This window comes from Passer montanus, unplaced genomic scaffold (genome assembly GCF_014805655.1).
Source record: "Passer montanus isolate IOZ18808 unplaced genomic scaffold, ASM1480565v1 scaffold74, whole genome shotgun sequence".
In the NCBI taxonomy this organism is placed as follows: Eukaryota; Metazoa; Chordata; class Aves; order Passeriformes; family Passeridae; genus Passer; species Passer montanus.
Genome location: NW_024372592.1, coordinates 2,930,134 through 2,953,577, shown reverse-complemented (window position 1 = coordinate 2,953,577; position 23,444 = coordinate 2,930,134). Strand labels below are relative to the sequence as shown.

The window sequence follows — 23,444 nt, the reverse complement described above, 5'->3', positions numbered from 1 at the left end:
TACTCAGTTGAAATACTTGCAGTGATAATCCAGATGGTCCTTCTTCCCCACCCCCACAGATATAAAAATGGTTATCACCACAATAATTCAGCATGGTTGAGAGGGCCCACCAACCAGGGGCCCAGATGTGCTAGGCAGGGCACACACCCACGGTGATGTAGGTGGATTTTCTCCCTGAGGGATGTCCAGAGCTGGGAGGAAGCATAATATGGTGAGAAGAGCACATCCTTTTATCCCTATGACAGCTTAGAGTGTCCTGGGATTGCTTTTGGGCAGTGCTGGCCCACGGTGTCTCCCATGGAAAGCTGCCCAGAGGGATCCTCACAAGGCCAGTATGGTTTTGTGGATTGACAGAACTGGGAAGGTTTGGACTGAAGGAGGAGATCCAATGTAGGCATGTTCACAGAGGGTAGGACTGTTTACAGTGCACAAGCACTGATTTGAAAGCTCTGTGCAGAATTTATCTTTCTCAGCATCAGCTGTTCCTGGACTACAGGGGTCTATTCCTCCTCAGGCTCAAATCTGTGCACCTGCACTTTCTCTGCTTCAACAGGTATCACTCATTCAAACCTCCTCTTGGCTGTGAAAGAAGAGCTGCCACAGCCCACTGGATTTCTGGTTCTGGGAAAGGACAGTTCTGGAGAGCAGGAGTGAGAAATGGTGTTGGTGCAGCACAAAGAAAGGCTGATGTGTGGCATAGGCCAGGCCTCAGTGCATACCAGCACTCTGAAAGCCTTCAAAGTAAGGACAGTCCCCTTCCCTCCAGTGCAAACACGGCTGTGGATTTTGGCAAGGTTGCAAGCAAAATATTTTATACAGTTGCATATTGGTCTTGTCCCTCTGGCTTCTCTGTATTGATGCTTTATCTCCCTTGTTGCGAACAGCCAAGAATTTGTGGCTGAGCACATAGCAGCAAGGAAAATGTACAAAGATGAAGTGAATATTGACATGACAACCTCGGGATGTCATCATAAGGATTGCAGTGGTCGTGGGGTGACCTTCTGCCCAGTCTCTCTGGGAGCTTGGAGAACCTGGTGGGCTCTGAGTGACCACTGGAGGAGCCCATGACTTTAAAACCAAAACATGAGAAAGTTCTCCTGGAGGAGATTTTAATTCCATGGTGAAATGTGGAATAGACTTTTATCTACTGTAAGTGCCAAATTTGAGCTAAATCCAGCTAACTTACACACAGGTGGGAATGAAGTTCTTAGTGTAAAAGGAATGTCAGAGTTCAGGCTTGTGTCACATGGGAAGACTGCACTTCCCTACAGGATCTGCTGCTCCTCCTGACACTGCAAATCGTGCTTGTGCCTCAGTATCACACACCAACTCCAACACACTTCCAGACACCATTTTCGTACATGGATGTACTTTTCCAATGGTGTATCCTGTCATGGATGTGCTTTTTCCAGAGCACAAACTGGAGGTTATCTCACCTGTCCTGGTACAACCCACCATCAAAGTAATTCTGAGAGCTCAGCTGCTCACCATAGCTTTCAAATACTTACCGTGTTAGTTCTGAGGGTTGTTTCTTGATGTACAAAATAAAAGCTTTATAAGTACTTTGCCTTCCTCTTTATATTGCTGTGAGTTGGCCATCATCACTGCTGTTTATTTCAACTCTGTTACTGAACCAGGTGTCTAAAACTACCTAGCTTTGGCCTCAAGCACAGGCCCACCTCCCTGTTGGGCATGTTGGTTTTGCCACATATTTTAAGGGGGGAGGAATTCTTGTGTGCCAGTGAGTGAAAACCAGAAGATAAGAAACAACAATGGAGAAATATAGGAGGAAAAAATGAAAAGTAAGTCATAACACACTCCAGGAACATCGACTGGAAGAAAATTAAGCCAATGATGGAGCACACTCAACAGTCCTTGCAGAGCACAGCTGACTGCAAAGGGACTCAGAAATGTTCACTGATGAAAATCCTGTCTCCTTTGATGATTCCCACCTCAGGGTGTGCAAGTCACCAGGACCAACTCAAACATGCAGAAGTCTCCAACAAGTACATGTCCTTTCCCCAGCCCTGCGCAGATATTCTCAGTGCCCAGGAGACAGCCATGTCTCCACATGTTGACCTTCAACACCATTTCCATCGACAGCTTTAGGAAAAATCCAAAGGACAAATCATCTTTTTTATTAATTTCCTAGTGGAGTGAACTGGGGAGAAAGAAAATCTTATTACTCTCCTTTGGGACATAAAGGACCATCATTGCATAAAACACAACAGGGCAGTGGAGCAGCCACAGAAATTATTCACTCCCTTTCTTTCATGTGGGTGGAGACTCACGCACTCAAAATCATCAGACTTCACATCAGGCTGTTTTAATTGGATTTATTGGAGGAAAACAATTAGTCATCCCTTTAAATTGTCATTATGATAGAAATCTCGATATGTATACATGATTGTCAAGGCAGAGAACCACTTGTGATGTAGCCCCATTAACAATTTGCAGAACTGCAAACTCATTACGCAGATAAAACTTTTGCAATGCCTTAATACATGCATGGAGTAAATACACATTCTCCCTTCTTTTTGGACATGGATGCTGTTATGAACTTGTTATCAATCACAAGACCTGCAATATTAGGCACACTGACATTCCTTGATTAAGATTAAAGCCTTTGTAGAAAACATGCTTGCATTTTCATTAGAAGTCAACTGAGGGATGTTTTGCAGTTGGGGATATTTGGGGAGTCACTATTCTGGGCAGACTAGGCTCTTTTTTCCCACTGTTTTCTGGCTCAAATAAAATATCTATCTTTAAAAAAGGCCCAAACTGGCCAAAATATTGTTTCTCAGCTAGAGGTCAATGTACACCAGGTCACTGATGTTGTGTTGACCCAAACATGAATCGCACCAACTGAGCTGCAACCGTCCACACTTCACTTTGGGGGTCATGCTTGGTCTGATGACACTCAGCATGTGTGATGCCATGCTGGGCTCAGGGGATGCAAGATGAGAGATGGAAAAGCTCAGAGCTGCTCCGAGCAACCCCCCAGGAGCTGCCACCCACCAGGAACCACAGCACACATCCACCTCCTCATGGAGCCTCACACCAGGTGCTGCCTCAGCAATCTGAACTCAGGCTGGTTTACAGCTGTAGCTGATGGTTTGCTGTGCTGCCACACAGTGATTTGGCAATGGCACAGCCCTGGCTGGGCACCAGCCTTGAAGGGGGGCTCAAGACTTCTCCGTGTTTTTGGCCACCATGGAGAATAATTTCCAAGGACTGTGCCACCAGCATGGTGCTTGCTCCCCAGGCCTGCTCCTTGGCATGCCCTTGCCAGGAACACAGAGCAATTCCCAGACCTTTCAGATGACTCTGCTTTGAGTGTTGGGAACTCAAGGATTTTCCACACAGCAGCCACTCAGGAGCTGGGACCAAAACCCTGGTGATGCCCACAAGAGGTTTGGGCTGGAGCAATCCTGTACCCTGCCTTGGAAAGACCAGCACAGATGAAAATGGGTCAATGACTAAGGGAAGGGCATGGCTTCCATGTGGAAGAAGTAAAAGTACCACACCAAACTCTTCCATGGATAAATGGTATTACTTGGAGGTTCAGGGATTAAATGGTAGTGTTTAGGTGGTGATGTTTTGGAAAGGATGGGATAGTTTACCTCAGCTCTCTGCCCTATTTTGTGTAGGCAAAGAATCACAGCATCTTGGTCCCCAAAATGCAGTTCATTCTGCAACAGGTGAGAAAGAACTATCTTGTAGGAAGAGATAAATACTAAGAATGAACCAATCTGAATTTTCACTAGAAAAAACAAACCAAAAGGAAAAAAGGAAAAAACAAAGAGACACACCAACATGTTTCTTGGCAGCTCTGAGAGTTAGTGACCCAGGGAAGGAATTTTTGATGCAGATCAAATTTGTAAGTGTTGTATTAAAAAATGGATTCTCACCTCCCCAGCTCCCTGCTTCTGCATCTGTGTATGTGACTGCTGCCTAATTTCAAGCTGCTCTGGATGGTGACTCTTCTGTACATGCTGCACAGCACTCAACAGAAAGACAAAATACAATACCAGGCTTTGCAGTATCTTGTTTACAAAACATCAGCTTTTGCATTTACTTAAACTTAACAATGGATTTTGAGTTACAGATACATTGAGTCATTTAAAAGCAATACATGGAAGTAACTCCCTCAGAGAGAAGGTTGGGTTGATGTGGATAAAGAAAAGGCTCGGGAAGTACAGAAACAGTGAACAGCAGTTTAATACATGCAGTGCAGTATCATGCATTTATTGGACAGTTGATGCCATCATTAGTTCAGCAGTGTTTTTTCACAACGCTTGTGAGCACACATGCCCTGATTCCACTCTGGAGTATGGAAAAACTCTAAGAGCCATTCGACTGACCTTAGCATTTGTGAAGAGGAGGGGAAAAAAAAGCTACCTGGACAGATAAGTGGCACTATTTGTGGTGGGGAAGGGGGTTTTGAAATCCAGAGTCCAGGCTAAAGAGCCTCTATCCTCTGCTACAAACACTATTTACACAGCTTTGACCCAACCACACAAAGTCAGACCAAAAAACCTGGACCAACTCCTGATGACCCACCAGAAGGATCTGTGATCCCTGGGGCCACAATGTGCACGTGCACACACAAAAACGCACATGTGTCACAGAGAGCAGAGCACCCCACAGGCTGGGAAGGCAGGACCCTGCTGCAGGGATGTGAGGGAAAACAAAAGGGATTGGGTAAAACTTGCTGCTGGGCATGAAATATGGGATGACTGGCTTACCAGGGGAAATAAGAGTTCATGCAGTGTTTGTGGGCAGGTTGCTGTTCCCTCACTCAGCCACTGCTGACAGTGATTTGCCAACTAATCCTCCACTCTTGGTCTTGATGCTGTTTTCTTTGGATACCATAATTTCCATGTGTCTTTCTGCTCTTTGCTTGAATGAGTGTTTGAATTTCTGGAGTAAATAAGCACAATAAGAAAGGGAAAACTTCCTTCCATTAATGATTTTTGGGATGCATTCATGCCATAGTTCAGACAGGTAAATATTCATGGCAGCAAGAACAGGAATAATTGCATCAAATGAGAATTTCCATATGCAGAATGGAAGCTACTTCTGTAGCTACTTGGGGCTCAGCCTAGAAACTTATTTTGCCACCAGATGAATCCCCTGATTCTTTGGAAAGAGCAAAAGGAACAGGCTATAGCCTGCATGATCTTGCTGGCAAAGTCAACCTGGTGTTTTTATCTGGTGCTCATTCAGTGCTGCTCAGGGCTGGAGCTGTTATCACAGGAGGAAGTAATAGCACAGGTTTCCCTAGAGCTGATCTTGTTAATGCCAAGTTCACATCAAAGGGCAATATCCTCTCTGCTTGCCAATGGCTGAAAGCTATTTGGCTTTCCCTGGAGGTTTGCTTCCCTAAAAATAGGAAGGGGACAACCTTGGGGCCAGCTGCAATTGCATTTCATGGGCACCCTGGAGGCCCATGTTCTGGTTTGCAGAGGGTTTGGGGAGAAAAGCCTGAGATCAGGGGTTATGCTGGCCCTGGGACAGAAAAAACCTTAATTTCATCAGAACCAGGCAGGGACCCAAAATAACTGGTAATAAAAAAAATACTGTCAATAGCCATGGAGGTATGCAGGACACATGCACAGCAGATACCCCTGTTCATTGCCTACAGCAGAACTATATGGAGATGTCTACCAGTGGGATCACACCCCTTTCTGTGGTTTGATTCATGTCAGGAATGAACCACATTTCTTGGTTTTATTTCAGCACCACAACCATAACACACACACAAGGCATAGGTAAAATCCTACTTTTTCTTTTTTTTTTCCTCTTTTTTTTTTTTTTTTTGTACCCACTACTCTAATGGCACCTGTACAACAGCAACCAGGACAGAGGAGACAGCAGCAGCAGCAGAGTGACAGAATCTCAGGAAAGCAACACTGCCAGGTTTTCCCCACACTCCTACTTCCCCACCAGCCGTGTCGCAGGGCCAATATCCATTTTGTGCTGCAGAAGGGGTGATCCAGCAGAGAGTTAGGATGCACTGGGAATGAAGTCACATGCAAAATCATCAGCAGAAGCCCTTGCCACTGCAATACTGACTTTCAGCTCGCAGAGTTCACGGGCAGCCTGTCCTCACAACTTCTTCTGCAGGCTAAGGGGCCAGCTGGAGCTTTTCTGGATTTTTTTGTTTGCTTTGTTTTCCAGCAAGAGCACTGCTGTTGGCATCAGAGATGGCCTCTGTGACTCTGGAGGTAAAAATCAACAATCAAAGCTGCAAGCAAAGAAAAAGAAGGGGAAGGAGCTGAGGAAAACAAGTTACAAAGGAAAAACCCATCGGCACCAGTAAAGTAAAGCAGAAAAGGGTAACAAACAGAGTCCAGGCTGAAGTCCTCATGCAAGCAGCAAATCACAGATTGTTTAGCAGGACAGTTCATTGGAAAAGAGCCCAGAGTGATTTTTCTACCTAGTCCTTGATGGCAAGGCCAGCTGGGGATTTGTTTTGAAGCTTCTACTGCAGGGCTATTCAGCCTTTCCCCCATGCCCACATTATTTTCTCTGCCTTTGCATTCTCCTGTCAGAGTGGCTGAGCAGAAGTGGGCTGGGGCAGGGAAAGGACATGCAAAAGCCCTGGAGCATCCTTGGTAAGCAAGGCTGGAGTGTTTGCCCTAACAGGCTGTGCTGCCAGGGTGCAAATGTCTCCAGCCTTCCCCCAGAGATCTGGCCTGGGTGCTGCCAAGTCCCCCCTGTTAACAGATTTACCCAGATTTCAACTGAGAAGTTTTAACCACGTGATGCTTCAGGAGAGATCTCTAAGCATTTGGTGAACCTGGGTCAGGTCTCCAGCTGTGTTTCACGCATACCAAAGAAGAGCTCCCCACCACCAAAACTCTAGCAGAAAGAAACAATTTTGCTCATAAGTGCTTCTGTTTCCTATCTTACAATCCCAGCAGTTGATAGCAAGCCAAAGAGAATGATGATAATTACACAACCAAGGCAGAATATTACTTGCAGAAACAAAACCAAATTACACTAATTCCAACAATGGAAGGAAAGAATACCCCTCCCAAGAAAAAAAACCTCAGAAAGCACCCAGCAAGGAGGAGCAGCCAGTGCATGGGAACCCCTCATCTTCAGGACAGCATGTCTGCCGTGGCTCCTGTCACTGCTCTTTGTTTTGGAGATGGAAATCCACTTGCTTTTCTTTTTTCTGCAGGATTCACTTGGATGCTGTATTCTGATCAGTGGCCACAGCAAGTGCTGAGGTCAAGTTCAAACCAGACCTCAGGTTTCAGAAGAGAAGGCGCAGAGGGAACACTGGAGCCCAAACCTTTAAAACTGCTCTACAGAGACAAAACAATTCCCTCACTAAATCCTGCTTTTGGTTGCACATGTGTAAACGTGGGGAACTCCACTGATGCCAAACTGGGAGACTGTCTATTTACAACCTGCAACTGAAGCAGAACAGGGCCAGCCATGCTTATTAAATCATGGGAGTTCAAAATATCTTGAATTTCTTGGGGTTGGAGTCTCTCAAACCTAAAACTTCCTTACTCAGGCTGGTAAAATAAAGTGGCCTTAGACTGAGTTTAAATTGTGTTCTCCTTGTGTTTTCATGCTTTTGCAGCAAGGCATAAAGAGCTCAGATGTAAATGCTAATAATAAATAATAATAAAAACTGTGTGGTGCTAATGGCCAGGGTGTGGGGACAGGAGTGTGACTTGCAGCAAGGAGATCCCCTGACCTTTAGTCTGCCCAAATCTTGGTCAGAAGTCTTCACTGTGGAAATTCTATGGAGTTTTGCTATGAGCCCCCAACAGTTCAGTATCTGCTATCTTTCCTAAAATGAGAAATTGAAGTTGCAGCCCTTCCTGGGTGAGCACCCATGCCAGCTGCAGCATGGTGGGGTGCACAGGGTGCACCCGGGGCTCACAGGCGTGCCACAGCCCTCTGGAAACAGGGAGCAACTTACCACAGAGGAAACTACAGAAACTTGGTGCAACAGCTCCAAGTGCCACCGAAGGAGTGGTTTACTTCAAACAGTCAGTTCTCACTGCCACCTATTTTCCAGCATTTTTCCCCCAAGGCTTTTTTTAGTATAATGGATGAAATCCCGGCTCTGCTGTGTGAAGCCAACCAGCCAATCCTCCAAAGCAGGAGCAGGATATAGAAGTCTCAATGAAAAATACCTATCTTATGGCTTTTTCCAGCACAAGCACTGTTGCCTGACACATTCAGCTCTGTCTGTGGCTGGTTTTCACAATTTCTTGTGCAGGATAAGTGAGGCAAGCATGGCAACAAAGCACACTGCAGGGAATTGTGCCTCTGGCAGGGATGGACCTGTCTGGGATGTGAGGGGCTCAGAGTGCCCAGTGAAGGGCATCTGCCTCTGCCATCTGCCTCCCCTCTCACCTCCTCAAAGCAAAATCAGATGGGAATTTCATTGAGGCAACCTGGAGAGAGCCCATTGGGCAAATTTGCTCCCCTCTCTGCTTCAAGCTGCTTTAATGCACAGCAGCACAGCAGTTTTGGTGTCTGTTCTTGAAAGATGCACCAGCACAAAGACCCTGGGAAGTGCATGCATTCAGTAATTAAAAAAACGGGTAAATTTGGCTTGCTTTGGTGTATGAGCTTCTAGGGAGGAGGGAGAGCCAGTGCCACCACTGCTGCCAGCTGTGCCTGTGCCTTTCAGCGAGGTCCTTCCCCAGCTCAGCACTCCTTGTCAACCCTGATCCTGATGGAGCTACACTACACCAGATCCTGCACTTTGCACCCAAGACCCTGCCAGCGCTTTACAGAGGGCTTCATGCACCCCTCCTCTCCTCTCCCCACTTGTGGCTACTCTGGGAGGTGCTGAGCATCAGCAATGCCAGCAAAGCCCCAAGGAGCTGTGGGTGCTGGGAATCTCTCTCATGAAGCCTTTGGGCTGGATGCACCCCATGCACACTGTGGGGAGGCTGGTGAATTTAGCAATGCCAGCAAAGCCCCAAGGAGCTGTGGGTGCTGGTGAATTTGATGTCTTGCTTGAGGGCAGCACAGCAAATTAGTGGCAGAGGACGATGATTCTGTATCTTCCTTTTTTTTCTTGCTTGAGGGCAGCACAGCAAATTAGTGGCAGAGGACGATGATTCCCACCCCTGTATCTTCCTTTTTTCCCCCTCTGCTCACAACACACAGTGACTGGAAGGAGATGGGAGATGCAGGATGAGACTGTTCTGTCATTTCTCTTGCACAGCTCTGGCCAGCTCCTGCCTGACTCCGTGTACCTGCCTCTCCTCTGATCCCCAGCATGACAGGAATGAGGCCAAGGATGAGCTGACTCCCAGCTGGTGGCAATTTAATTCTCCCCATGGCTTTCCAGGAGGAGGATGGGGGTAGAATAGCAGTTTCTTAATCTGAGCAGTAACAACTCTGCTAAAGCCAGACAGACTTGCAGTCCTATTTGAGGAGCAAGAAATGCCATGCCATTGAAATCCTCCCATGTTGCAAAGTTAATGCCAACTCCTACCTACAGAAATAGCCTATCCCCCAGCAAACTGTAAGAGGGACATTACTTGAAGTAATTTTTAAAAGAAAAAAAATATGCTCAGGAAAGTATTTCTATTTAAATAATCCAGTTGAGATGTTTGCAGTTAATGGAAAAAAAATACAACATATACTGTTACCTACACTGAGAAAAGAGTAAATCACTGGGGGAAAGAATGAGTGTTCATTAGTTAGAACATTGCTAGACTCACATACATATATATATTCATATATATATTTATATATATGTATATATATGTACAGCACCAGAGACTGTTAGATTCCGTTCCTCCTGGAGTCATTGCAGTTTGTGATAAATGAAACATTTCAGGGTTGCAGTATAAAATATGGCCATAAAAAAATCTTCTTTCTTCTAGTCCTTGGCGGGGCAGGGCGGGAGGGCGCCGCGCCCGCGGCTCGCGCCCGGCGCTCACTTGCTCCCTGTGTGCACTGTGGTCACTGTGGTGGCTCTGGGTCTCCGGTCCCCTCCTACCGCAGAAACGCCTGAAGAAGCAGATGAAACAAAACTACAGAGAGTGGATGGAGACATACCTAAAAGGAAAGCCAGAAAGACAGTTAGAAATGTTGGTTTTTTGTTTTTTTTTTTTTGGAGGCGGGAACTTGGGCGAAGCTGAGTTTTTTTTGCAGCGTAGCGGAGAGGATTGCAGCTGGAGAAGGGGGTGCTGCTCTTCCTGCAGTGGTGGGTTGGCTGGAAACCTCCACAGGGCATCTTCTACCCGTGGTCATTCACCTGCTGCCACCAGCAGCAGTGCACACCATCTCACAGGGACTCAAGGCCCATTTTCATATACGTTCAGCCACACCGATGTCACAGTTCCAGGGCTGAAGACAAAGAGTTGTGGGGTTCAAAAATCCCTCCAGCATTGTACTTGCTGAGAATAATTTCCTCTTGGGCATTAAAGATGATTAAAGATCTCACCATGGCCATCTAGCTAAACAAACAGAGCTGTGTACCTGGGCTAAACACAGTTCCCTGGGAAGATGCTGATAAAGTACAGTGGGTCAAATTCATTGCTGAGTTCCAGTAAATCTAGAGGGAATGCAAATTTGTGTGACTTGGACATCACTCTAGTGACAGCTCACATTGCTCCAGGCTTTGCTGGGATGTCTCCAGGACTTCCAGCTGAGACGTAGGTTGATGTGAGGTTGAGTATCTCTTGAGTACCAGGATTCTGGTGCAACAAAAGCTGCTAGGTGGGGACCTGGCATGGTCACCTTGCTCTGACAAGATGCAGGCTCAGAGTGATTAGAAATGCAGTTCATTTTTCCAGACTGGTGAATAAAGGATGGATGAAGCCTATATTAATATATTCTCAGACCAAAGTTTGACAGGGCCTTTTGACTCTACAGGATCTTTTTGATACTTGTTGGGACTTTTAACTACTTTTCCATGCTTCAAGGAGGCATTTCAGTCTCGAGGATGACTATGCTGTACCTATACTTGGCCACATTCCATTTTCCTTTGACATTTGACAACTTGGCATCACACTGCAATTTTTCTAGTACATTAAAAATACAGAGCTCTAGGACCTGTAAGTAATCTAGGCATCCAATCATAACTAAATTGAATAAACCAGCCATGGACTGAGAATCAGACCAATGCACTTGAGAAATCCTGACTGATTCCCTTAGGGATCCCTTCCTGTTTCTGACAGGTAGCATAATCCAGCTTAATGCCTGATCTCTGCTCTGCCCTCCTACAGAGGTTTTGGATGCAGCCTGACTGCATCCATAATCTACTGTCAGGCAAAGGCTTAATTGTCTTCAGTGATGTGAAATTGCTGCATTTGAAACTCTTTGGAGAGTTCAAAAAGTGTCTGTTAATACCATCAGGCAGCATTCTAATGTGTAAGGGTGGCACAGCTGGATCATGTAACTTGCTGCAGGGATCCTTCTCATTCAAGGAGTCTGTACCCAGAGAAAACTTCTGAGAAATAAAGAGGTAGGAGAGAGACCTCAGAGATTTCCTTTTTCCTATCAGGAGGTACTGGGTGGAATGCACTTGATATGTCAGATCCCTTTTAACTCCTTGTATTTGCTGCTGGCTCTCCTCATTGGTTCTCTGGGGCTCCAGCATCTCCTGACTCTTTAAATTATGTCTTTGAAGAAGAAAAGCTCCTCTGCATTGTCTGCCAACCTGGACTTAACCTGGGATGCTTGGACATCTTCCAATATCTTTCTGCCTTGTATTTCTGGCATGTAAAAACTCATCCTATCTTTACACATCCGGTTTAATCCTTCATGTCCTGGTTGGCTTCACTACTGCAAAATATGGTTGGATTCTGCACAGGGTTCTGTAGTCATTAAACAGATTTCTTTCTCTTCCCACCCTTCCTGTTCACACATGTTTTAACACTTTTCAGACTACTGATTGCTATTAATTAACACCATTTGAGATTAATCAAATGGATGGATGGAGATAAATCACTCACCAGTTTAACTGCATTAATCACCCACCAGTTTGGCAGCAAAGCTGCTGAAGCTGCTCTAGACCTGACTGGGGTCCAGCCTTGCCATACTGCAACAGGAACCAAAACCAGGGAATGTTTCTCCCACTCAGGGGGTTTTCTACATTGCTGCATGGCCAGTGCATGGTTGGGAGTGTTTTGAGGATGGTCAGTACCACTCCTTTGCAGGTGCCAGGTATGTGCCAGGGGCACAGTGATGTTTTTCTGGCAGCAGCTGTAGGATTTGGTGCTGGGCATCACAAACTGGACTCTGGGTATGAATCCCCATCAGGCCCAGTATCCAGAGGGAAGGGGCTCTCCCCTGGCTCAGCCACAGCACAGGCTGAAAAAATATCTCACAAAGCACCCAGAAGGCAGAACCCCCCCCCCGCCAGCTGGGGGGAAAACTGCACCCATGGGAGCAAGAGGAAACTGCTTCCACACAGAGCCACCAGGACTGTGGCTGGTGGAATGTCCTCATCACAGAGCAGGGGGTGGCAAGCAGGGGTGGCAGAAGCAGAGAGCAGCATTATCCAAAATCCATCCTGAGCAAGAGGTGCTTTCAGCTCCAGGAAAGTGCAAGGTACAGTCTAGAAATGAGTACTTCACTCCACAGCAAAGCATTCCTTTTTAGTGTTGCACTTTAAAGTAACCCCCCCAACTGTAAAGTTCACATCCCTCATTGCATGATGTAAAATATCTACAGATGGACAGGAGAGAAAAAAATAAATGCTCAAAAGCCAGAGAATAAACAGGCTTCATTGCAAAGGTTGCATTTCTGTCTTCCAAATAATCCCTTTGCTGCCATGTCCCCTTCCCTGGCATTCAGAAAAAAGATATATCCCAAACATCTGAGTCCAGTGGGCAGCTTGCAAATATCAATTACAGCATGAAATAAACTGTCAGAGGGCCAAGTGGTGCACAGAGTCTGAATCCTGCTCAGACAAATGAACCTCTTAGTGCAGGAGATTAACTTGGCCTAGGAGGAGAGAAGCTGGGTCTGACTGGCAGGATCAGTCTTCTCCACAGAAATGGAAAGTAAGGCAATTTTAACAGAAAAATGCCCTATCATAATACTGTAAACTCAAACATAAACAGTTTGAGTAAACTTTTTCAAATTTCAACCAAATACAAAACTTTGTTGCTGTGGGGGTTCTGGGTCTTTTTCCCAAGCAAAAGCCCTTTTTCTCCACAAGAAACCGTGATTTTCTCTCAAAAATCACCAAGCTGAAACCCCTTTTTTTTTTAGTGCACAGACTTTTCCAATTGCAACACAATTTTTCTGGCCAGCCATAAAACGACAGCCCCGTTTCAAATCCTTATTTTAACCTCCGGCTTGCGCAAAGCCGAACCTACGGGCAGCGAGGACTGCAGCCTGGGGGGACACGGGGATCCCGCGGGTTTGCTCAGCTCTCCCGGGCTGCTGGCTACTCACAATCTTTCCGTGTGGCCGTGTCGGGGAGCGGCGTGGCGAGGCTGAGGGTGCTGGACACGCTGGCGCTGGCGCTGTCCAGGCTGCTGCCGAGGTGCAGCCGCCGCATGTGCCGCACCACCGCCGTGGCATTGAACGCTTGCTGCAGGGAAACAGCAAGAAGGAAATCGGGAATAACAAAAAACTGGAGGCAGAGGGGTTACTTGTGCTCTGCTGGCTGCTCAGAGTGGGGAATGAGGCTGTTATCTTTCAGGTTTTTCCTGAATTTTAAACTAGAAAGCGCATTATCAAACCTTTGCTGTCCTAGTGCTCAGCCGAGATGCAGCAGCCTACACGAAAGTCATGTTTGACAAACCCATCCCTGCCCCAACACACATTTCTTCATGCACCTGCATGGTGCTGACCCCACTCCACCAAAAACCATGGGTGCTTTAGCTATGAGCAGCCCTGTCCCCACTTCTCACACTCCACATTTGGTACCTGGCAAACACCATCCTGTATAAGAGGCCCTGCAGGGTCATGTGTCCTAAGCCTGGACCAACCATTTTGACCACAGTTTTGGGCCAAAAAAGCACTACCCTGCCACAGGGGTGGCTGTATGGCAGAGCTGTGAGTCAGGGTCACCCCTCAGGACAGGTCACTTACTCTCCATTTGCTTTTTGCAAAGTTCTTCCTGATCTGAGCGCTGACCGACTCATGGATGTTTTTGTTGAGTGCTGTATCTCCAGCGATCCTGAAATGGACAGAGCAGGCACACTAAGAGATCTTTTCCTCCCCTTACATACTCTTATTTTTTCCCCACATCTCCTCCCAGGTGTGACTGCACCTGCAGTGACAATGATTTCATTCCCAGATGGGCTCAAACTTCCCACGGCTGTCTCTGCTGGCAGCTGTGGTGGAAAATCTGGGGCAATAAAAGTCACTGTAGATAAGGTTTGTAGGTCTGGCAGCTACAAAGAGGTATGGGCTGGTTTTGGTGCATGGCTGCTTTCTATCACCACTACAGCCCCAGATGAAAACATTCTACCTTTTTTTTCCCCTTTACATACGAAGATTTAACATCAACAGGCTGAGACTACTTTTAGCCTCAGCTATGCAGAAGCATCCAGAGCCACTCCAACCTGTCTGATTTCTGTTTGCACTGGAGATTTTCCTGCCCCCCTGCAATGTACATAGTCATTTATCATGATTAATGTAGATTTACAGCAAAGCAGAGACATGGACACTCATTGAAGCAGAACAGGCTGCACAAAGAACTTAAGCTGAGCAACACTTAACCTAAAATAATTGATTGATCTTGCATAGTTTCTTTAACAGATTAAGATATATTCAAATCTTCACTAAACTCTGTTCTTTCAAGGGGATTTTATTGATTCATTTAACTCCTCAAGGCATGAGATCTGTAGGAAGAGCAGGCACTGCAGTGAACTGATGTTGGGCCATGTGCTGGGGTAATTAGAGCTGTCTAATGTAGGTGATGCAAGGAGGCAAAGATTGCCTTGTGTGTTGCATGTGATACTTTCAGAAATTAATTTTTTTAGCCACAGTGTAGAAAAACAATGTGCATTAGTAATAAAAAATTTTAAGAAATAAAATAATACAACAGGACCAGAGTCTCCCAGTCTGGGGAGCTCCAAGAGCTTAATCAGGTCGTCTGGGGAACTCAGCACTCATCTAGTCCTTCTGCCCACCTCAGCTCTGTCAAAACAATTTTGACAAATATTTGACAAACCAGTCACTAAAGATCTCTGAAAGATGGAGACTCCTCAGGCAACCTATTCCAGTGCCTCACTATCTCCTAGAAGACATGGAAAAGTTTATTCCCTTTGTCTTTGAAGCATCCTTTCACATATTTGAAGCCTTTTATCATGACTTCTCTCAGTCTTCTCTTCTCTAGACTAAACAAACTGATTCTTTCACTGTTTCTTCATAACTCATGTTTTCTAATCCTCTGATCTAGTGAGCTCCTCTGGACTTTCTCCAACTAGTCCACATCTTCCTTCGAGGGCGGCACCCAAACTTGCTCTGTTTTCCAACTAAGGCAGCAGAATGGCAGCATTGCTTTGTGCTTTTAAAAGAAAAAAACTCTGCTTACATACCCCAGCCTGCTGCTTCTATTTATGTGTCCCGTGCGTTGGAGACACCCCTTTCACTTTGCCCAGATCATTCCAAACTGTTCTTCTAAGGACATGCTGCTTTTTCTGCCTTCATGTCCTTGGCACATCTAAGGAGTGCTGAGACCAGCCTTCTCCAAATTGCTGCCCACCTTCCAGCTGACTACAACATCCCAGGATCTTCATCAGAAGAGGAGAGGAATGACTTACACTTGGGAGGAAAGACTAAACCCTCATATCCCAAGAGTGGAGACACACCAATCCCAGCCTTTTGTAACTGAGCTCATCTCTGTAGGGTTATCCAAGAGTGCTGGAGCCAGCAGGACTGTGGGCAGGAAGGAGCAGGGCTCACCCAGCTGGGAAGGGCCCTGTCTCACTGCCATGGAGCCTCTGCCTCGAGCAGACAGAAGAGCTGGGCAAAGCACAGCTCCCAAATGGCACCTGACTTCCTCTCTTGGGTGCCCGTGCTGTGGATAAAGGGAGGTGTTTGGCTGAAAGCTGGATGATCTTCAGATCTTTCTTTAAGATTCCTTCTGATCACATTTCCCACTGACAGCAAGGCATTTCCCACTGGGGCCAAGTGACCAAAATATTTGTGAGGCACTAATTGGTTCATCATGTTCACTGTTCCATCCTCTGCCCTGCACAGTGAATATCTGCTCAGCACAGACCCTGATGGATCCCAAGCAGTCCACGCTCCCAGATAGGCCCTAGCAGTTTCCTGGTGGGAATGCAAACTGCATGATTAGTCAGAGTCACTCCAAAATGTCATGAGCGCTCAGCTCTGTCCAAGAACAGCTCCTTGGTGAAGACAGGTGCCCTCAACACACACCAGCTGGGAGCACTGGCTGTCACACTACAGATCTCAGAAGAAACTACAAGCCAAACCATCCCTTCAGTAACTGATCAAAGAGACCAAGGCAGAAAATTCACTTACACTTGCAAGGGACATTTTCCCACCAAAGCAAATGATGCGTTTTGCTTTACAAACAAGCTGGTTAACAATCTCCATAAGAACAGGTCCTGTTGCCCACCTGTCAAACCTTATTTTGGAAACATAGATAGGACAAATTCTTGGGGCATGATGCCCTTGCAAGCTCTTCCAGAAGATTGTTCCTGCCAGTTTCCACAAGGATTTGAAAATATGTTTTTGTAATATGAAGCTTTTGATTGGGTGTGTAGCTCCAATAGAGGCTATTAATGATTATTATTATTATTAATTTTAGTTTAGGGATAATTTTCTGCAATGCTGGTGGTTTCAATAAGAAACTGCTGGTTCCAATAGTTCACAAACTGCCTTCTACCACCCCTAACTCTATGTTCACTGTGCAATTCTTGTGATTCCAGGAAAAAAGTCTTGGTATTTGGGTGTTCTCCAGATAGGTAGAAGAATATCTGTTTACTTCACAGGGGGATGGAGAGACATCTTGTGAAGCCCTCAGATGCTTCAGCACTGCAGCCATCCTACACCTTAGGTCTCTTCAGCAACATTAGCAACTTGCAGATGACAGTTTCTAATCAGAGCAAAATAACAGCACTGCTGGGGCTAATTTAGTGCAGCAGGAGCTGTTCAAACACGTGCTGGCATGCTGAATGGTGTGGCTCAGAATGCAGCCTCAGCTGCCAAAGCTGGGAGTGGGATTGCTCTCCAGGGCGCCTTTGAAGAGCTACCCTGTTAATCCTGGGATGCTGTAACATGAGCACTGTGCTTTCAGACTTTATTTTGCACTTGGAGGGGTTTGTAGCTTTTACGAAATACTCGTGGTATTATAGTGTTTATAGTATAGATTTAGTTCTAGGAAAACAAGAGCAATGCTATCATCCCTTCCCTGTTGGTGCTTTGCTAGAGATGTGGGGGTTTCAGGACACAGAGAGGTGGAGGTGAGCAGGGAGAAGTCACATATTTTGTACTCTCTGGTAGATATGAAGAATGAGATGTGTTTGGGCACACAGATCTACTCTGTGGTGGCTATCATGAGCATCCTCACATCTACACCAAGTGTATTTAATAATGAACTTTAGTTCCCTTGCTGAGAAGAAAAAGAATTAAATTAATAGATACCGGTTTCAGTGCATTTATAATTTCTCTTCCACATTTCCCTAGCTCTCCAAGTCCACAGGCTATAAACCATTTCCTTTTTCCTTTTAGGACAAAAATACCTTAGTATCTTTCTTTTTTTTCTTTCTTTCTCCCTCCCTCTCTAGTACAACATATACTTTGCCTCTAGAAATCAACTCCATTTTCACAGAGAAACTGCAATCAACTTGAGCTAATCAGACTGATGCTTATCTAGTCCTGAACAATAGTTCCTGGCTTTGCAGTTAACTTTGAAATTAACTATGTCAGCTCTGAAAGTTTTTTTTTTTTTTTTTTTTTTACCAACTGTCTACTTAGCCTAGTAAAAGACATTGCTTCTACCTACCACACATATGCACAAAAATAAAATTAAACAAATCAGAATAATGCATAATCTGTTATCCTGCTGCACATCACCCGGAACCAAGCAAGGACTGATTAGTCTAAGTGAAGCCTGGATTTTCTCTCTGGATTCCCATTTTTGCAGCACCTGAAAGCAGCTGCATCCTAACAATCCTTTGGGGAGCTTCATGTTGAAGCTGGTTTTACATCCAGTTGTAAATATCTGTTTCAATGCACAGAAATGGATACCAAGAGACCAAGAATGATGGTTCCCCATCCCAAACACATCCACTGAAGCTAAGAAGTGTATTTCTCATGAATAACCATAACAAATCTAATCCTGCACATGAGAGGAATCTAATCTAATGATCAAATATTATTTCATAGTATCTAATTTATTTTAGCTCTCTAGATGACTTCAAACTTATCACACCAATTTATCTGGCCATACCACTTCTAAGCTTTGAGAGGAACCTCCAACACAGACAAAACCAGCAAATTTCCTTTTGGACAGTTCATTAGCATGCTGCAAGCAAATGTCTCTCTCATCCTCCCTGCCCACAATGGCAGGCAGAGCCTTTCATCTACCATTATTTTCTGAACCTTCCTTCTGAAGGCAGCCAAATCAAATGCTGTGCTGGCCAAAAAGTGCTTGGAAATACTCCTGAGTATGATGACAGGAAACATGGATTTAGCTGTAATGGATAATGCTGAGGGATCATAACTCTTCTCTATGCACACACACACACATCCATGCATGTATATAAATATACACACACACTGTATCAGTGATGTTCCAAAATAAATAGAGTGCAGGGATGAACTCGATAAGAGTTTGATTTAATGTTGTAAACATCAGCAATTCCCTTCAGGAAGGCCTTTTCACACTTCAAACAATATTGTCTGAGAACTGAGCTCTTTGTAAACCATGGCCTTTCCCTGGGTGGAAATTATTATCTGGCTTGTGCTCTCTGGCACACAATAAACACTTGGAGTCATGGTCACAATTTGCAGAGGCTCATTCCTTGCCAGAGCTTTGTGATTCCTCAGTGTAGGCGTGGCTGGATGTTGGCACATCCCAAGGATCCTCTCTCCCTTTGCACAAGCAGTGGGGAAAGGCCAGGACCACGCTCCTGCCTGCAGACACTGGGTCCAACTGGTGCCACAAGCTCCTTCTCCCTTCTACAGTCTATATATTTACAATATATATATGGAGGCAATCAATCCATCATCCTTTAATTTGGATGCCCCAAACTGCCTTTGATGCTGTAAGTGCCTTCAGCACGCAGCTTTAAATCACATTTAAGTTCACTTGGTTAATGCATGATGGAGTAAATAAATTCATGGCAGCCCTTCTAACTTCTGTATTGGCTTCCTAACTGCTGGACTTTGTCCTCACCCTCTGAGCACTGATTTCTTTTCCTCTGATCCAAGCCTGGAGGCTGAATTTGGCTCTGCAGGACCTAGTTTGACCTGATGGGGAGCACATTTTGATAATCCTTGAGGGTCCCTTCCACTCCAGGATATTCTATGTTTCTATGAGTCTATAGCTGGAAAAAACAGGTCCTCAGGTTTCTGCTGCTCCCCACTAATCACTGCAGACTGAGCCACTGCCCTAAACAGGATGTGGGCTCTGACATGGCAATATATTTAATAAACTTAATTGCTGTCTTTAATATGAGCCAGGGAAACATTAAAATGTATCAAGCTGCAGCAAAATCACCCCATTCTTTTGTTACCTTCATTTTCCATGTCCTTTTTGAAAAGTCACAGTGGGAAAAGCTAAGCAGAACATTGCACCTTTGCAACACCCCATAAACAGTGCAGACCTCACTGAAAGATACATTATAAAATAAATAACTTTTCCAGTGGAAAGCATAAGTCACCTGTATATTAAACTGGAGAAATCTGAATAAATGGACACGCAGGGGTGGACTCATTACACCAACAAGTCTCACATATTGTATTGTTTCTGCTGTCATACTTCACTGCAATTATTAGCCTCCTTTTCTGCCAGCTCTGAGTTTAACATACCATCCCCCTACCAAGGCCATTTGATTATAAATAGCAAGACATCATGTAAAAGCAGGCATGTGGCGAGCAGATACACTGCAGAAAAGTGGGACATTGGGAAGAATATTGACTTTTTTTAGGGTCTGATCCTGTGCAAACATTTAGTCATGCAAATAGCCGTGTGTTCTGGAGCAGTTTCCCAAAACTCAAAGATATTATTAACCTTAAAGGCACAAATGTATTATCTTGCAAGATCCAGTTCCTGCAAGCCCTGTTTGGAAGGTTTTAATGACAACACAGAGATTAAAATAAAAAGTGTGTTTTAGAATCAGTTTGTTCTTCACAAATACTGCATAGTGAAACAACAAAATCTCATGGCCAGGTAGCCATGTCATGCACAGTTAACTACTTTTACACAATAAGATTATAAAATATGTGTTAATTACTCATTGTTTGGTAGATTTCTTCCTAATTTGTGAAGATGTCAATGATCTGATACTGCATAGGAGGACTTCACCATATGAGGCAGAAAAAGGGAAAGCTGGAAAATGTTACTACATGGAGCCACCTCACCATACACATATTAATTATGTACCATTTGCAACAGCAACAGTGACCCAGGGAGGCCTCTGTTCTGCTGATGAAAAAAGAAGACAAACCCCAGCTCTCACTGAAGTCTGGCAAAACTCCCATTAGCCTCAGTGGAATCAGGATTTCACTTCATGAGAACTCCTGGTTCAAAGATGCTTCTTATGTTGCTTGTGCAGACAAGAAAAAAAATACCTTTTATGAGATGCCATCAAGGGCTGCCTGCAGTGCAAGCACTCTGCAAAGGCATGTAATTCTTGAGACCACTTCAGCCTGCTCTGATCACCTCTTCCCACTAAGCCAACAGCTTTAGGTACCTCTGTCCTGTGGTAACACACAGAGATGCTCTCTTGGCACCATGGAAGATGATGTAGCCAGGGGGATGTGAAATCCATGCTCATCTGAAAAGGGGGTGTGGGGTGATACAAAAGCTGTGGTAGCCTTTCTCTGCTGGCTGCACATGTGCACCCCTGTCTCCAGCTGCTGCAGCACTGAATGCAACCAGGAGAGAGAGGAACTCGGGCCTGGAGCTGCTGGAAACTTAAATACACCCAGGCTGAGAGAAGGACACAGCTGACCACTGAGACAAAGCACAGAACTCTCTTCCTCCTCCACTGAAAAAGCCTTCCCTCCCTTCCAGGAGAAGGAAAGGATGTCACTGCCACAGATGTAATAGCTAGAATGAGAAAAGAAACAGTGAAACCCTCTCTATTCCTGACATAAGGAATCTGGGTGGAAAATGCTCCTTGAGCAATGCTTTGGCAAGAGGAGATCCTACCACTACCTCCAAAATAACATCTGGGTGAGCAGCCATGATTATCCAAAAAGGCATTTATCCCTACAGGATCCAAACCCTCCAAAAAAAAAAAAAATAAAATCACTGCACAGCTCTGCAGAGAGGTCCGTAACTGCAGTGTCCATGTTACAGGAAGCTTTTCAGAGCAAGGGGAATGAGGCATGGAATGCTGCTCATGAGCACGCTGGGCAGGACAGAGGCAGGGCTGAAGCCATAGCTTTGGAAACTTCCATGCTTTTCCTTTTTGTCCTGTAATCCCCTGGCACATGTTGTCTCTGTGTCAAAGGGAGGTGGATTCAGGGTGTGGAGTGCCAGCACAGTGAATATTTTCAGCCTCCCTTCTGCAGTGCCATTTGCATCTCTGACATTTCAAAGGCTGACCCTGAGCTGTGCTGTGTCAGAACTTGAAGTCTTGAAAATGAACCACTGGATGGCAAAGTCAGCCTGGCAGAAGAAGACCCCCTGCCACAGAAATGGGGAAAAACCTTTTTGGGGGGGTTGTTTTTAAATGGAAGATGGGATTCTGTGGAAAATAGTACAAATTATGTAGCAGTCTGTGAGTTTCCATTGGCCCTTGGCCATGACATGCAAAAGAAAAAAAAACAAAACCACACAAAAAAAGGAATGAAAACACTTTTTATCATTTTGTTCCTTTCAGAGGGCCCAGAAGCTGTGTGTGTTACAAGTGCCACGTTTCTTTGTTGCACTCCAGCCACCAACACAGATGTAGCAGGGCCAGAGGCTGGATGCTTAAATTTTGTGTATCTTGGATATCAAGCTTTGGAAAATCTGTCTCTGAGTTCTACAAATGGTCACCTCACTCTGCTGGGAGTTGCATTCTCGTTGTTTATTCTGTATTCCTAATACTGACTTGTTTAATTTCCTGAGGCTCAGGCCAGTACCATTTAGAACCAGTTTGGGATTTTTTTTCATCTCACAAAATGGGATTTCATATCTCAAATTTCCTTTTTGTTGCACAGACAATGCAAAAGGAAGTGGCATTTGTGATGGTATAAAACCAGAGTGTAATGCACACCTGGGGTGAAAACATCATGCCATTCACTCTTTTCTGCTGCAGCTATTATAACAACAAAAATAATACCTCACCTTGCTTATATAATGTCCCCTAGCCTAAGAGAGTTAGATGCAGAGCCCATGTGTGGGTGCAGCTGGTAGTGTGGGATGATGCTCTCAGTCACTCAGGGCTGGTCAAAAGCACATGAGTCACCCTTGTTCCAGCTACACAAACCTTGGGAAATGTTGATGAAGTCACTCATATGCAAAGGCACCATTTAACTTTAAGCACTTTAATCATTTTGGCACATCCCACTGCTGCACTACAGTAAACATACATAATTCAGCATTTTACTAACCCTTACACAGGTTGGTGCATGAGATTAAAGTCCATTACAGTTTTCCAGGAAAATCTGGAGGACAAAGGCAGGGATTGTAAGAATAAAAGCACAGAGTTATGTAGTAGAGGTCAGTACAATGTGTGACAGAAAAAACACTTCCAGGAGTGTAAAAAGGTTCTCTGTGTCCTGAGGGTTCCCCAGAGCACTGAGTGCTGCTTACCAAGGGTGCCGTGCTGCTTGCTCACAGGTGTATCTTTTATTAGGGTCCTTCTCCATCAAATTCCGAATGAAGTCTTTAGCTGAAAAAAAAAAAAAAAAAAAAAAAAAAAAGAGAAAATGATTCAAAGCAATAGAGTTGATGCCCAGTTCTGCTGCCACATCCAACAGCACTGATCAGGCTACCAAGAGCCATCTGGCCACAGCACAAGAAAATCATTTGCCATTTATTAGTGTAGATAGGATCAAAGTGACTTAGGACCAAATCCAAGCTATTTAGTGTACCAGATAAAAGCTGAAGGCATCTACTCCTGGAGGTATATTTAGGAGTGGGATGGGTAATTCAGAGTCAGCAGTGTCCAGCCCTGGGTCTCTGGTCAGCCACGTGCTGCATCATCTCAGTGGTCTGCATGTGGCCACGTGCACTGGATGTGCTGCCCAGCTGAGGAGAGGGAGAAGGGCAGATGCCACAGTAAGAGGAGCTGTGAGGATGTGTTGCCTATTAAAGAGGAATTCAGCAAGGCAAATGGAGTCCCTGGAGC

The 23,444-nt window shown here is 45.1% G+C and overlaps 1 protein-coding gene across 3 annotated transcripts in view; it reads right to left on the bottom strand.

Annotated features, from left to right (window-relative positions):
• Positions 1–2,321: 2,321 nt before the first annotated feature.
• Positions 2,322–23,444, bottom strand: part of CAMK1D (calcium/calmodulin dependent protein kinase ID) — a 211,935-nt gene continuing 190,812 nt past the window's right edge. Inside the window, exons 8-11 of one of the 3 annotated variants that reach the window (XM_039730902.1) lie at positions 22,907–22,985; positions 14,047–14,134; positions 13,405–13,543; positions 2,322–6,250 (exon numbers count right to left, since the gene is read on the bottom strand). In XM_039730902.1, coding sequence (XP_039586836.1) covers positions 6,204–6,250; positions 13,405–13,543; positions 14,047–14,134; positions 22,907–22,985 — 353 coding nt within the window. In that variant the 3' untranslated portion in view covers positions 2,322–6,203. Of the gene's footprint in view, positions 6,251–9,058; positions 10,054–13,404; positions 13,544–14,046; positions 14,135–22,906; positions 22,986–23,444 lie in introns of those variants that run through there. The other 2 variants (XM_039730903.1, XM_039730901.1) reach the window with 2 other exon arrangements.